The sequence below is a fragment of the Chanos chanos genome, chromosome 10 (genome assembly GCF_902362185.1).
Source record: "Chanos chanos chromosome 10, fChaCha1.1, whole genome shotgun sequence".
Classification (NCBI taxonomy): Eukaryota; Metazoa; Chordata; class Actinopteri; order Gonorynchiformes; family Chanidae; genus Chanos; species Chanos chanos.
In genome coordinates this window covers 23,908,742-23,925,840 of record NC_044504.1, presented here as the reverse complement: position 1 = coordinate 23,925,840, position 17,099 = coordinate 23,908,742, and the positions used below count along the sequence as shown (strand labels likewise).

The window sequence follows — 17,099 nt, the reverse complement described above, 5'->3', positions numbered from 1 at the left end:
TATGATGTTTTTAATGAATCTGTATTCAATTGCGGCCAATGATGTTATCAGTAGAGGCAGAGATTACGCGGTAAATGGACTTCCAGACGTCCTAAACGCCAATAGGGAAAAACTGTTCTCTAGTACTCAACTTCTAAAAGTCTAGAGGAACAACACAAACACACAAACTGTGCGTATGCAATATATGTTTAGCGAGCTGGCTCTTGCTGCCTCTACCCACCATCTGGTGGATTTCAACAGCAGTTTTGGATTTTCTCAGAATTTGTCTCTTTTTCTTCCTTCCTTTTCTTTCAGATGTTTTTTTTTTAAAAAATGTTTCTGTTAACAGAATAGCAAAAATCTGTGTAAATGATTTTTTTTTTCCCCCCATGAAATGTAAATTTTTACAAATATCTCTGCCACTTTTTGGTCTTCACTTCACTGATTTCAATAATAAATGTCTGTAATAAATGTGTAATATATAAATATATACAAATATAAAAGATTACCGCTTAACACTGTGTTGAGTTTTGTTATTCTGTTGGTCTTACTCACTCCAGTTATAACGAGTCTGCAGTGAAGTTGCTGTTTCTGTGGTGTTAATATTAATAATAATTATAACCAATATAAGATGGTTATCTAGCAACAGTTATAGGGTCAGTCCTGTTGCTCCATGTGATCCAGAGTCTGTGAAGCTGAAATGGGATCCATTCCCTCCCTCATGTGATCCAGATTCTGTGAACTTGAAGTGGGGATCCTTTCCTTCCCTCATGGGAAACAAATTTGCTACTAGGACTCTTAATATCCAACATGCGGTATTTTATGCTATTTTGTAAATTTTTTGTCAAATGTTGTCATGAATTGTTGTCTGATTGAAGTGGAATACGGTGTACATGGTCTTTGTGCATGTCCCAGGGCTGAAGGGAAAGTGGCTCCAGTGAAAACTCACTCAGCATTTTTTTTTTCAAAGTGCTGGAGATGATAAGATTTCACCATTTTAGGAATTTCCAGATTAAAAAACAAGCAAACAAACAAACAACACAAAACAAAACAAAATCCAAGGCTGCTATAGCCAATTGAAACTCAATATTTATACATCAGATGATGTTCAAAAATGTTCCTCTTAAGAGAAAAGTTACTACTGATATTTTATTTGTTTGATTAGTCACTGAACATGGTTTTATATCATTTCTATTTATAAATAAGCAGTCTCTTTTATTGATTGGCACTATTTGGACAGTTAAACCAGTAAGGATTTCTAACATCCACTTTCAGTTAATGGTAAAATTACTAGCATCATTGCTATAGGCTAGGGGTTAACAAGCCTTTGCAAGGCATGAGCCATGAGTACAAGCTTTTCATTCCTCGAAATCCACCAAAAAAGTTTGTGAAACTGCAGAAAGAAAGTAAGACAGAGGCATGATTACTGTGATCAGTAGCTGACTCCCTTCATGTGATATAGTGGGCAAGAAGAAATCAGTTGACAGTAATGTTGTTTACAAGCCTTTAGCTCATTAGATAAACTAATCTTCGGATGAATTGCATACACAGTAATTTTTTCTAAATAACATAATTAACCACTGTGCCACAATCTAAAGTGCTTTGCTGAACAGATAAGAAAGCTCATAATTTACTACAAAATGTTTTGATGTTTTTAACAAATTTGCTGAAGAACTTCAGTCCACGCAACAGTCGATAGGCATGCAGATAAATCAGCAATTACTGATCTGCTTTAAAGCAATGTCGTAACCGCAGGACATCACATGACAATATATGAGACACGATCGAGCAGAACTTAATGTATTGAATGCAGAGACAATGTGATTCAGTTTGGGGTCTTTACTGTTGTTCTGATTAAAAAGTAGCCGAAAACGTTGATTATTTTTATTAAATGCGTGAGCATCAACAGAAATGATGGACAATGAACACAATAGACCTCATTCACCAATATCTTCCTACGTTTTTTCGTAAATTTGTTCTTGAGGAAGGTCCTAAGAAAAAGTCTACGCCATATTCATGACGCGTTCTTAAACCACAGAATTGTTCGCATCTTTGTTCTTATAATGATGAATTCCACTGTCTTCATAAATTGAAAGGGCGTGACAGATGTTCCTAATTAGCATAGGTAAATGCCCCGCCAATCCCCATAAAAACGCATGAGACTGCAGGGTCATGTGCATATACAGAAATCTATGGAAGCCCGTTTCGGCCATATTAAAAAAAGGTTTGGTTAATTGCGACTTCATTTCGCGGAATTCCGACTTTATTTCTCACAATTCCGATTTTACTCCTCGGAATTCCGACTTTTTCTCGCACAATTCTGACTTTTTTTTCTCGCAGTTCTGACTTGATTTTCTTGTAACTGTGAGCTCTTTTGTAACAACCCAACAAATAGCTTCAGCCATCGGCTCCCGCCTTAATGGTTCAATGCGATGCGCGTACAGTCGCAGACAGTAGCAAAGGCTTCAATGGCTGCGTCTGCTCTGTCCAGGTATTTTAATATTTACTCATATGTAAAAGTAAAACTGACTGATTTTCACACACCTGCTGTACAATCTTATCACGTTCTCCATCAACTGTTATATTCTCATATTGCTCTTTTAGTTCATCGTACAAAAGTATGAATAAATATGCACTACATTCTGGAGTATTACAGTGTTAGTGTAGTGTTAATTTATTTTATAAGACCATACTGCTTTATAAAATAATGAAAATAATGATTAAAAAATATTATAAATCATAAAAATATTACTGTAATTTAAATCCTATAATATTATGCAATGTAGATTTGAAGAAAACGCAATAAATAAACAATTATTTTGCACAAACAAGTTAGCACTCAAATGTATGTAAATGTGCTCTTGAGTGTGCATAGATTCTGTTTTTACCTAATAACAAATCCCAAATAAGAAAACACTGGTGAATGTCAGAAAACTGCATAAGTGGATTTTAAGACCGAATTTCTTCTTAAGAACGGTTGGTGAATGAGGCCCAATGAATATAAAGATAGTTGTTAATCAAAACTTTTCATTTGTTATCCTGTCTCTCCATCGTTCTCCATCGTTCACTTTTCCACTACTTTCTCCTCATATTCAGCCTCTTCACTCCTTTGTTATCTTACCAATTTCTCCAATCCTTTATCATCTTTTCCCGCTTCTTCTCCACTTCTTTCATGACTGTTTCACCTTTAGCCTTCTTTTCATGACATCTGTTAATTAATCAAAGAGGCAGCCGTCATGAGATGTATTCAAGACAATATGAGTACAACATTCACTCAACTTGTGAAATGTGTAAGCCAAAAAGGCAATACCTTTGCTGACTGTCTCTTCCTACAACAATGGTTTGTTTAGTTCCTCTGCGTTTCTTTATGGATTTCCTCCCCCAGTTTTCATCTTTGTTTATGATCCTGCAGTAACAATTTCTATACTGCAACAAAAAAATTAAAAATTAAATGTCAACAGTAAAACTAAAAGCTACCATTTTCAAATTCTGAACCTAGCACATATACTTATAGATTTATGTTTCTTGTGCAAAATTTTAGAAAATTGAGCACTATTTAATTGGAGAAATATTGCTCCTATCTGTTTCCAAAACAAATATTTGTTTAATCTATTTATGCAACATTTAAATAATTTGTAAAAATGTTTGTAATTGCTGTATATCAAAAGATTTACGAACCATAGAAAGAGAAGATGTATCTTGGCATCTTGGACATCATCATACAGAAAAAAAGCAACTCACAAAACTTTGGAGCTTGTATTGCTTCTAATGAAGCATTTACTTCCACAATGTTTGTGTTTGAAGGCTAGGTTTGAATAGTTCTTGTTCAGTTTATTTCTCTGATCATTTCATGAGTGAAAGAGAGCATTCCTGTCATTTTTCTCTGAAATAGGGATAGAGAATAATCAGTGTTCTTCAGTGTGTGGCAGTCAGTTACAGTCTGAGCAAATTTTTCCTCATAATAAAAAAAGAGAAGAACTAGTCCAGAATTTACCCACTGACCTACAGAAGACCCCAGGAATTCCATATGACTCTCCAGGGCCTTGAACCTTGAACTAACTCATATGGACTCCTTACAAGTTCTACCACTGTTAAAGAACTGCTGAAGATACCATTATATCTTAAAGATGATATTACGGGCTAGCTCTGTGGTGAAATCCTGTAAAAAAAGAAAAATGATAAGGCAAATTAATCATGGAAAATGTACTTTGGATTCACATTTAGTGACATAAAATTTTAAAAGCACTGGACTACAATGGAGGATATTTTGCAAAGGAAAAACAGTGTGGCAAATTCATGAGTTGCAAAAAAGACATCATCTGGTAGAAATGAAAATAATTGAGGGATGTATAATAGTTTAGAAATCGCTTTCTGTGTGTGTGTGTGTGTGTGTGTGTTAACTCAGTTATACTCTGTGCCACATCTGCTGTGCTTCCAGTCCTGCTTGTGTGATATAAAACTAAGCCAGAGAGAGAGAGAGGAAGAGAGAGAGAGAGAGAGAGAGAGAGAGAGAGAGAGAGAGAGAGAGAGGAAGAACAAAGCTTTAGTTAAGAGCTTTTATGAATCATTAACAGAGATACATTCTTTATACTCTGAGAGAAAACATAATCTAGCATCTCATGCTGGAAAACTCCTGCTTGAATCATATTCCCTGGGCCTTAATCTGGATTAGTTGACATTATTTTACACCTGGTACAAACCAGGCTAAGTCTTTCTTACAGCACGCCTTAACCATCACTGCAGGATGGTATGATGTGGAACAAAGTGGTGTGAATTTAACGATGGGGTGAAATTGTTTGAAACTGGAACACTTCCTGAGGGTTTTCTAATGGCTTCAGAATGCTCTTTTAATGACATGGGATTATTTATCCAAGGTGGTTTTAATTATAAAGTGCAAGTTAAAGGACTTAAAGCAGGGCTGTTCTAGATCAGCTCCTTTTCAATTTTAGAACTTTCTGTAGAAAGTAGTTATACCTGAACAAAACCAGTGGGCGGTTCTAGATCTAGATTTCTAGAGTGTTCTCTGAGGGTTTTCCATAAGGCTTCTGGAATGTTCTGTGGCTGTTGCCAGTGGCTTTGTTTTCACAGGAGCTCAATGGACTAGTGGAATTGAGTTATCGGGGGAGTAGGAGCGACATCACTTACTGCTCCGCTCCATTTAAAGAGGACACGGCCTTTTGATGCAACAAAACCCCTTCTTCATCATGAACAAAACCATCTGAACAAACATGTTCAATGGGCTTTCTAACTTCAAATGTGTTTAGCCTTCTTCCCCAAACCCTTGCTCCCTCTTTCTCTTCTTCTCTCCATTTTGTCCTCAATGTCATTCCATCTTTTCCTCTCTTCTTATCATCTATTTCATTTCTCCTTTTCTTCTGTCATATCTCTTTTTGATTATTTTTCTTCCCTTCTCCTCATCTACTTCCTCTTTTTTCCTCTTCATCCAATTTTCTGTTTCTTCTCTGCTATTCTTCCTCTCATTGTTGTGATCCTAAACCAAACGAAACCAACACTGAAAGAACTCATTTAAGATCTGGAGAGTTTTATTGTATTTTTATTTTTGTTGTACATTATGCGTTGAAAATACACAGGCTGCAGTTTGCATTTTGAAAACGAAAACGAAAATTCTTACAGTTCTATTTGCACGGAACAATTATGACAATTATGACATCACTGCATCTCTGCATCACCATAACATCGGGGTGCCTGTGAATGCCTGTGCACTCTGGCAACAATTATCTCAAAACGCCTCGACATTATGACACCCGTGAATTTAATGCGTGACATCATACACCCCTTTTATCTGTGGATATCAGAGTCAGCTGTTATATAATGATAACGATGTGATATCTGTTGTTCTTCAGTGAAATTGGGCTCAGATAAAAACCAGATTTGCGAAGTCTGTCAAAAAACATGATAATGCTACTCTAAAGTGCAGTGTGTATGTAAGAAATAGAGGGGAAAAACATGCCTAATGTATGCATATACTTTAACTGATAAAAATTCAGCCATATATCCCACAGTAATTAAGTCAAACTGAATGTTGTGACTGGCTGTCTTCAGTCATCAGCTGTAGAGGCAGTAGCTTTCTGTGTCCTGTCCCCCCCCTCCCCCTCCCCCTCTATCTTTTTGTGTGTGTGTGTGTGTTGTGTGTGTGTGTGTCTCAGTCAATGATGGAAGTCTATCACTTATGTTCACATGACTCACAGTTGATTGAGGACTTTAAACTAGTCAGAAAGAGAGAAGTAAGCACAGAAAATGACACAATAGAGGAGGATGAGTGAACAGAACGGGAGGATCAAGAGAACATAAAAACGAACTAGGGAACAAGAGAATAGGCTTCCGTGCCTGGCGAGGAGAGTCGTGTCATGGGTAATTTGTCACAGGGTTTGGAGTTGGGCGGGGGTCCCATAACTGCACCCCCCATCCTACCCTACCCCTCCCCTCCCCCTGAGGTCAACAGACTAACCTCACTTTTCCCTTTAACTGATGAAGAGCTCCCTCTTCTTAGTAAGAAAAAAACATCTCTCCGTCCTAATGCAACTACCATGTCTCTCTATCCACCCTTATAATTTAAGGGTTTACACCTTCATTTGTTTCTGATTAAGAACAGAATTCTACAGTCAGAAGTGTAACGTAGGAATGCACACACACTGTTGATACAGGGTCTGGCAGACTAGTGTCTGGAGAGGAGAGGAACAGAGCATGGATCCTGTCTAACTGAATGCAACCATACATTTCTGTGTCCAAAGTCTATAGATTGATTGATAATAGATTACGCCAACAGCACTGGCATTGTGGTTATGTTTGCTCTCTCTCAGTTACTCTGTCCTGCTGTTAAGTGTTTCTCAGAAGGTTGCTTTGAATGGAGGTTTGAAGTGTGCGTGATATGGTTTGTGATAATAATATAGATTGAATAGCTGTTGTACCAGTGCTGAGTTTGATGTGTTTCTGATATAGTGCAAATTTTATAATGCAACGGTAGTGGGATTCTGTAGTAGGAGGCATTAATCATCAGTGGATATACAGAGGGGTGTGGCTGGTTTATCTACTGAACACAGAGGCAAATCAAATGAATGTACAAAGATTAAAGCATGTCTAGTCGCTGCTGACTGATGATTGGTGGAGCAGAGGAGGGGTGTGTCTATAAGATAACTTAAACCAGACACTGGCGCAGTGAGTGACAGAGAGAGAAAAGAAAAATGTACAGAACAGAAAGCATGCCACCTAGAACCATTAACCAGAGCCCTCCCTCTCTGAAGCATCCCTACACAGTGCACACTGACGCAGAGTCATTTCAGCCTGGACGAGAAGTGCCCCATGAAGACTAGCATGCCCTCAGGGCTTCTGTGCTACACATGGGTGGGGAGTGGGGGGGGGGGGGGGGCAGAAAGAGAAAAAGAGGAGGTGGTTGAGGAAGAGCTTTAAGCATTTCTTCATGTTTTAATTTTAGCTGTATTTTTGTAGGTGTAAGTAGACTGCCAATATTTCATATTGACATTTTGTCATGCATTCATATCTATCAAGAAATGCATGTATTTGTTAATTGCACTGTGCTTTTGTTACAATGTTCCTCTTGTACAGGATTTACAAGCTAAAATGACCTTCACCAATCTCGTAGCCATGGATGCTCATGGCGATATTGGTGATGGTGATGATGGTGATACTGGTGGCGGTGAATCTGTATAGAGTAAGCTAGTCATGTTTGGATATAGTCTAGCTACTATATACTATACTCTTGTCAAAGGTCATAGGTCAACAACAAGGGTAAAAACAGTAGCGGCAGACAAACTCTGAGGAAGAGACTGACCTTTGACCTAGTGTGTATACCATCTATAAAGAGAAGCATGGCTGGATAACAGCTTATAACCGTCCACTCAAACACACACACATGTAATACATTATAAACGACCGACGCACAAAGACAGAGACTTGTTCTATGTAATCACACAAGACACATAATCAGTAATCTGACATATACAAAGAAAGAAAGAGAAGGAATACACTCATCATAAATATTTGGACTTGCCTTAATTGAAAGAGTGTGTTGGGTCCAGTCTTTTTGCCGATACTCTAAACATTCTTTTACTGGTATCCGTTGTGTGTGTGTGTGTGTGTGTCCTCATCTGTTCTAAAAATTGGTTCACCACTATAGTGCATCAAGGCATATCACATGGGCGAGCCATTAACTGTTACCAACCTGCACAGGTCCTGTATAGGTCCTTTATGGCAAAATCACAGAGTACTCTATGTGTGGGTGTGTGCATGAGTCAGTCATTGAGAGGGAGTATTTAGCAGTATGTGTGTGTGCTTTATTCTTTTTAGATGTGTTTTTGACATATCTGTGTGTGTGTGTGTGTGTGTGTGTGTGTGTGTGTGTGTTACTTTGTTGTTGTTTTTTTTAAATTGTGCATACCCTTTTTCCTTTATCGTTTTTGTAGCGTGTATGAGTGCTGTTGTATTTACCCATAATACCCTTTTACGGGTCTTTTTTCTTTTTTTGCTCTCTCTCTCTCTCTCTTAGTGTGTGTTTTGTATCCCAGGAGCCTAGAGCCATGCGTGATGTCACTCTCTTTCTCTGCATTGCTGTGACACGCGATTCACACCGTATGTGCTATTAAACATGCGAACGTTGGTCTCCGGGGAAACAAACCAACTGTTTAAGGATGCGGCAGAAGACACGGTTGCCTGTCTGTGTGTGTGTGTGTGTGTCACTGTGTATTTGCCTTTAAAAAATGAATAATTCACACGTGAAAGTGATTTGAGCCACACAACAACTACATGACTCTATGATGGGGTCTGTTCGGTTACGTGGACCAGAATTTATGTGAGAATCCACACGTCCAATTGCACAAAAGAACGTCTGAATTTGATGCTTATGGATAGATAGGCTTAAACCGATTTACTGAGACCAATTTATCTGCTTTTTTCTTTGAAAATTTCATCACCGTTCTGATGAAACCATTCCCGTTAAATTATCAGCACTTTTGTAGTTTACTAAAATACGTTGCTATTTGTCTCATAATCACACATTACGACTATGCAATAGAGTTATTACTTAGCTTTAAGTACAGTTGGTAACACAACCATAATTAACATTTTTCAAAAATCAATTTTAGAATCGCGTCAAAGTTTCGTTTACTGTTTGTTTTACGAGGAATTGGCTGCCCTCACTACATTCAAGGTCTGGGTGAAAGGTCAGATCTGCTAGATATCTTTCCAGGACCACTGTGGAGTTCGGTGTGGCAAGTGCTCCCGTAAAAGGATGGATCTTGCGTGTGTGACAAAAGGCGCGTGTCTCTGCCCCCTCACACTCTTTTGCACAAACTTATATATATATGGACACGTACACACACGCTCATTCAATCTCCGCTTGTCTTATTGCCTTGCTGTTGCGTGATCTCTCCGTGTCACTGTGTGTTTTCAAAAGCCTCTCCGCCTGACGTGCGAAGTTGATTGTTTAAACATTGCAGAATTGGGCTCGTGTTGATAAGTTATGTATAACATTATGGCTCAAGAAGCGACAGTGTGAAATGATATTTGACAAGGCTGAACTGTGGCTCGTGTTCCACTATTGGTATATGCAAGAGTCTCCTTGCCCCTTTCACCCCCCCCTCCCTCTCTCTCCCTCTCTCTCTCTCTCTCACTAAAGCACTCTAATGCCCACTTCTCTCGCACTCTCCGTGCTTTCCATAAACTCGCGCACACAATAAACGAGGCGGAAATCTCATATTGCGGAGATTTGGAAGGAAATCAACCTTCCAAATCTCAACCAACTTCATCCAGATATGTACACTCTCCCGCCCCGTTTTTCTCGCCTAGCCTGCTAACTTCGCAACCATACCATTTTGGAATAATGACAGATAAGCTACGCTCAGGGTTATTTAAACTTTCACACGAAACTAATTGCGATAAATCATTTTTTAACATAAACAAATGACCACTGTTGTAGCCTATAATACTGTTAATATGGAAATAACGCTTCCAGTCAGTGACGAACTTTTTGTGGGTAGTAAAGCACAGTGAAACTAACTGGAGGTGGTTTAAGTGTAATTGCTCCAGTGCAAGAAAAAGCAATAGCAATAGTCATCTAAGGAATACCTCATCTGATCCTTGGCACAATTCTCTCGTTGCTGATGCAGTTGTACGCAATGGAAGACATATATTTGGGCATCAGACGTTTCGACTTTAGTTTTACTTGGTCTTAATTGTAATTCAAGTCATAAAATATTGTTTGGTGCTTCAGCATCGTCATTCCTCTTGATGTCAGTCCATGTCAATTGCGGATTTTACATTTGAGTGAACCGTAGAACTGACGCATGTAGTATCCACAAACTCCTGAGCGAAACAAAACCTTCTATTAAACTTTAACCAAGCTAGTTAAGCAGGTGTCTCAACTGCCCTTTGAATGGAAGGCACAGGATGTTATTTTGTCTGTCAGGGACACGGGTCAGAAGAGGCACAGAGCTGTGACGAATAAACAAGCAGTCAGGTTCTCTGCCATTAAGGCCAGACTGAACTGTACACGTGGTAAAGGAAAGTCTCCAGACAGGCCAAAGATGAAACGTTATGATGTACGAAGCCTTTGGAAGAGAATGACGGGAAGGCAAATTGGAGGATCCACCGCTGCTGTGGAGAGCACAAGCACTCCTAGTGCCGTAGCCACTCGAATTCCCGGCGGCAGGCTGAACCACGACGACTTCTCGGTAAATGTGGTGTCGGTAGTGCCCCATCAGCCAATGAGTCGGACGGACAGTCAGGTTTCAGACAGAGACAAGGCTGGGGCTACTCTGCTGTTTTCTGGAATCTTCCTGGGCCTTGTGGGAATGACATTCACCGCGATGGGGTGGGTAAACTACGACATTAACCAAAGCTTTGAATGGACGCAACTTCTTGGGCCGATTTTGCTGTCCGTGGGTGGCACTTTCATATTGATCAGCGTGTGTAAATTTAGGATGCTATCATGTCAAGGTTGCCACCAGCAACGACAAGAGGATGTCGAAGCAGACATGGATATGTCCCCTGCAGCGCCGGGGCAGGCATTCGTTTTTACCGGCATCAATCAGCCAATCGCATTCCACAGGGCCACTGTGGTGCAGTACATTCCTCCTCCGTATGCCTCCGTAACCCAGGATTGTAATCCAGGCCCGGTAAACGCATACCCTCAAAACAGTCTGGATATCGGCCGCTCGCCACAGTACTACCGTGTTTATCGGACAGAGAACTCCATCAGTCTGTGCGATGGAGACAGCCCACAAAACTTCACAGCAGAGCAAAGAGAGAGCAGGTATGCAGCACAATTTGACAACATAGGCAAAATATATGACTAGCCTATGAGTCAATTCATATTGGCGCATCACAAACCAGTCACTAGAATAATCCATTATTCAGTGATTCTTGACATTTCTTCTATTGTGCTGACATTAATGTAATATCAGGAGTAGCGGTCATATCCTACACCTGAATTCATTCAAAGTCACACTGAACAGCTCTAATCAAAATTCTGTAGATTATTTGTCATAATCCCTATATAACCAGTGGGGATGACTTTTTATAATACTTTTTGTAAGGGTAGGATCAAGAAATCTGGGGTTTATGAAGTTTGTTGTTGAATTGGAAGCACCATGGAGGATTGTCTCAGTCTCATGCTATATTGCATGTGTGTGCGTATAATGTTAGATAATAATTGGCTGGGTGCCCTGTTATGGCCCAGGATGTATGAGTTGTGGCTCAAACCTCTGAAAAAGTTTTCTCCACCTTTCGCTTATTACCTTTAGACTGGATGCTCCCACACCTCCTCAGATGGCCAATATGTAACTACTTGTAGTTAAGATCAGATGTACTCTGACAGATCATTATCAAACTCTCATGAAACAGGTCTTGAGTGACAGAGCATTGTAGTTTTCTCAGACAGCAGGGCAGGATTTAGAGGGACATTTTCAACACATTTACGGATGTGGGCCTAGTTTCCACTAACATCCAATCACAGAAGTTAAGACTGTTTTATATATGTGATCTTAAGGATGTTTGTTGTTTTGTACACACATTTCCTGATGGAAACCAGAGCGTGCCAGCATGATGGGCTATCTATGTACATATTTACCAATGCTGTCTGGCGGAGAAATACCAAAGAGTTTAGTCTATGGTGCGACTCCTCGCTAGGACATGATTCCGTTACCATATGCCAGTTTACTTTAGCCACAGTTACATAACAACCGTAAGAGAATATTTCAAATTCTACATCAGAGCTAGGTATGGTAACTGTAAAGAAAATAGGCCAATCTTGATTCTGAATATAAAGAATCGGTGTGTGATTGCAAAATCACAGATTTGAATACAACAGAGTAATAGCTTGCTTGGGCTGTGTGTAAGGCATGAAATACATAGTTCAATTTGAAGATTTGTATTATAATTTTGTAAAGGAAAAGTGAATAATAGAAGTATTGTCCTTTTCTGATGTTTCAGGGAGATGTTGCCTTTAAATGCACAATAATAACCTCATAAACACTAATGGGTTACGTCCTCTCTTGAATTAAACTGTTGTCAGTTTAAGTGCTACAAAAGACCTCAAATGAAGATTTTGACTGATGAAACATTTGAATGATCATTTTAAAAAATGATAATGATTGTGACTTGTGTTTTCTTTCTGCCATTAATGTCCAATCAAGTCTTAAGATCTTCAACAAGATCCAAATGTATTTTCTGAGAAAAAAAATAAAGTCTCTCTTATAGCAAAGGAGCAGAAGAGAAAAATTTAAGATGGAAAAAATGAGTTCTTTTGGGGAGATGACACAGTCAACATGAAATCTTGGACGGGACTGAGAAAAGTCTTAACACTTTGACAGATTTAAAGGATTTCTGACCAGTAAAGAAAAAAATGACATCTGGAATGATACTGCAAAAGTTCTCACACATTCATTTAAACTTTATCTAAAGGTGTGATGGGATACAAATTAATAAATACTTGACAGAAGCCTACATATCTCTGTTTTAAAACGTGTGTGCCTATTTTGTACACTCAAACTAAATATTATTTAGCCCACATTATGGTATTCTGCATCCATTGTCTACAAAGTCACATCAAAACAAAATCAAGGACCATATTAAATTGAAAGATAAAATTCTGCTTTTTTGCAGTTTGAGAGTGAAATCTTTAAAGGGCCAGCAGAGGCACTGGTAAATCTATAATGATTTCCAAGAGTCTTAAGTTAAACGGTTTTTTAAGATTTTGAAATCTGGAGACTGCCTTGGAGCCTGTCTCGTTTTGGATTAGGTTTCAATAAGATTTTAGACTATGACTAATTTAATACAGAAAATCTTTAGTTGTAATATGTTTTTCTTGATTCTTTGACAGGATTCGCGGTCAGACGGTGGTCAGAATGGAGGCCACAGACAGCTTTTCTCTGCCGTCCTACGAAGAGCTTTACCCCACCCCACCCAGCACAAACTCCACCTAACCCTGCCTTTAATCAGCTCTAATAAAGTTTATGTGTTTTTCAGCTGACGGTTGTTCTTCACTTGTCGAACTTCTTTTAGTGAGGTGTGATTACATCATCTTCGAGAAAAAAAAAGAATGACGGAGGGGACCAAATCATGACGCCTTGAGACAAGCGTGTGAACGTAATTGCACCCGTTGGTAATCAGGAGAGTAAGCTGGTATCATAGAACTCATTAGAGCAAAATTACAGAGGCCTGTGAAGTTACTTCTTTTTGAATTTAGTGCGATAGAATGGTGTCTCTTTCCATATTTCGTTATAGATTTTCTGTCGTCTTTTTGTTGACTTCAAAAGACGAAAAGGTGGAGACCATATATACGACGTCTGTAAAATTTCCCAAAAGGCGCGACAGATATGTTTTCTTTAAAACTGCGTGTAAGTTTCATGTCATCAACGAAAAGGATAAAACTACCCAAAATAGATGTTAAACGCTTTAACTCATTAGCTACTCACCACTATATATCTTTGGTTGGTCAGGTGCAGGAAGGACAGTCATGTCTTTTGCGGTGAGACATGAATATCTAAGATGAAATTTTTGTCTAACAATTAAAGATGTTCTTAAGCTGGTGGAAGATCACATTAAGCCCTCTCTTTCCGCCCCTCCGTTTCATGTGCTGGACGGTTCTCTTCCAGCATTTGTGGAAGCCTTCTCTCTCTCTCTCTCTCTCTCTCTCTCTCTCTCTCTCTCTCTCTCTCTCTCTCTCTCTCTCTCTCTCTTTCTCCCTCTCCACCTGAGGCTTTGGAGAGGCTCGCAAAAGCCACACGGGGGCGGAAAAAGTGAGGGAATCAGGAAGAGAAACAGGTTCGCTCCCACGGAGCTGGGAGAGTAGACTGCAATTCACTTGACTTAATTCGGTAACTTCCTAGAATGTACTATCAAAATGCTAAGACTGGGGATTATTAAACAAAAGTTACGAACACAGAGGTAGACTTGGAATAGCCAAATGGAAAAGAAGAAAACAGGTCTCGTGAGATTTGTAAATTATATAAAGCCCTAACCTAATTTTATTTATTATGTTAATTACGTAACCTGTTATTTGTAATATTGTAACCTAATATATTAACTTGATTGTTATGTTGGTAATAAATGACATATATGTATTGGGCAAATAGCGGAAAGTGTTGTTACAGCAGACTAAATGACATTTCCATCTCTATTAAAGTAGATCTAAGTGCAAATTTCCTTTTCGATTAGCTCTAGTAATTTTTTGTGAAGTGCTGCTTTAATATTTAGAGGTACCTCAATTATCTGGTCCTAAATGTGTAAGTATTTTTCAGTAATCAACAATACTTCATTTACTTGATTTTTTAATGCTCGTAAGTCTGATCGTGAAATTTGTGTCATCACTGTCAGGAGACATTTTACTGGATGGTTCAAGTTTGGAATGTGCAAAGAAATGTCTTTGAATATGCTATATATCAGAGCTAAACTAATCTAATCAAAATGTATGGGAAAGTACACGTCTGAACACCGTAAGACACATAAACAAAACAATTAATCGACATCCAGTATGCTTCATAGACTATGCAGATCATACGCAGCATAACTAAATCAGTGGTTTTGATCACGAGCATTTCCCCCCAATAAAAATAACGAACTTTAGTCGATTTATTACAGTTTGAAATGAATTAATGGCTCAGCAACTATTCTCAGCATTTTAGTAGGAAAGTTGATCAAATATATAGACTATAAAGAAATGCAATGACACGAAAATATTCAGATTCTAAATGAAAATAGTGGAGAGAACATTTAAAAAGACAGTGCCGATGAATGTTTTATGTGTACAGAAATCAGGAGGAAGTTTTCTCACCAAAGACCATTTTGGACTTCAAAACTACTAAAATGTTATTGATTTACAGCATTTTATGATGTGGAACGTCACTCAAGACCACTACAGTCTGTTTTGTTTCAAATATATTTTAGTATTAAAAATGTTATTTTGAGCTCGGCGTAATTCTATTAAATATTTAAAGTTTTCATTCAAAGTGGTGAAGCTACACTATAAATAATTTATCCTGTATAGTCTGACCGGCTTTGATGTATCATGTAACTTCGTGTAATAAATTTGGCAAATACAACATTTGTAAAAGCTGTTTCACGCTTAGGGGCACTAACCACATTTGTAATAAAAGACCTCTGGTGAAATAACCTAATGTAGACAAGTCCACCTTTCGTCGCAGCTTATCAAATGTAGGCCCGTATCCGCTACTTAAAGTTGTTTCACTCAAAGAAAAGTTTAATTGCTGCAAACGCCTTAATTCAGCCGTTTCAGTCTTTAGAACATTTCGTTTATGCCTGTTAAAAAGAGCCACGGATGTTTTTATTTGGCTTTTGACTGCCTAAATATTCGGGTATGTTTCTGAGGGTAGAATCCAAATCGATTTGGTGGGAACAGTTTAGTGCTTTCGACATGAAAGCGCTGCAGAACTCTGATACAGTTCCCACCAGAGAAAAAACGAGAGGAGAGCTGACAAGTGCAAATTCTTTATTTCGAAAACAATTTTAAACAGTACGTTAGAAGCGTCTCCGCCAAGTCTTTTGTGTTATAACCGCAGCAAAATGTGAGTCCTATTAGTTTCATTGCACCACGCAGCATGCGGGTGGCCGACAATAGTCTCATTACTGGAGCGCCCCGTACAGCTTTTGCGCAGTTTTTATGAAATCATTACGGAACACGTCAAAAGTTTAAACAAGTCCAAATGAGGGAGGCGAGGGGAAGAGAGCGCAGAACGATTAAACGCAGGTCTCCTAAGAAAAGGCAACCCCTGCAGCTCTTTCATTTTCGGGGTGTAGCTACTTCAGCAAACCAGCGGTTCTGGCGCGATATTCAGCACTCAGCAGACTGATGAATTGTAGGCACCAGAGAGTTAAGCCATTAAAATGACATCAATGATAATCATTTTATCAATGAAAATAATACTTATTAATAAATACATGTTTCATCATTCAGGCTCCACAGCTGTCAAAACTGCACTAAAGCTCTACTCACAGCATGGGAACGCTCATGGTAAGACTGTGTGACTGTGTTTGTGTCTGTGTACTGTATGGATGAGGTGGGAGTGTCAGTGGGATATGAGATGGACAGCCTGCAAATCTGAAAAACTGGCTGAAAAACAAAATTATTTGTGCAGTGTGTGTGCTGACTAATCTCTCTCTCTCTCTCTCTCTCTCTCTCTCTCTCTCACACACACACACACACACACACACACACACACACGCACACACACACACACACACACACACACACTATACAGTCCAGTATGGCTGCTCCACAATACAGCCACTAATAGCATGATATAACTGGGCATGCCATAGCACATAGCTGCGACTCTGCCATTCATTAATAAGGCAGATTGGATTAAAGCAATGATGTTTCCATCACGTGTCTTTGGACCCGACACCTCTATATTTAACTCCAGTATGTTCCTGTGATTGGGACAGAGGTTCCAGTTATAATGTTGGGAGATTCATGAGGTGTAGTGATCTGTTTTTCTACATGAGGGACCTTTGTAACTCTGCACAAACTGAAGGCAGGGAACAGTGGGACAAATGGATTCCATGTTTTTTCGGTGAAACATGGTGGAATGGGGAGAGTGGGAGAGACTTTGTTGTTTATGAAAAAC

The 17,099-nt window shown here is 38.9% G+C and overlaps 1 protein-coding gene across 1 annotated transcript; it reads left to right on the top strand.

The window, feature by feature from the left end:
* Positions 1-10,574: 10,574 nt before the first annotated feature.
* tmem174 (transmembrane protein 174) lies at positions 10,575-13,436 on the top strand. The gene is made up of 2 exons (XM_030787505.1): positions 10,575-11,266; positions 13,334-13,436. Exons 1-2 carry the CDS (start codon positions 10,575-10,577, stop codon positions 13,434-13,436), a joined length of 795 nt encoding a protein of 264 aa, XP_030643365.1.
* The last annotated feature ends 3,663 nt before the right edge of the window (positions 13,437-17,099 follow it).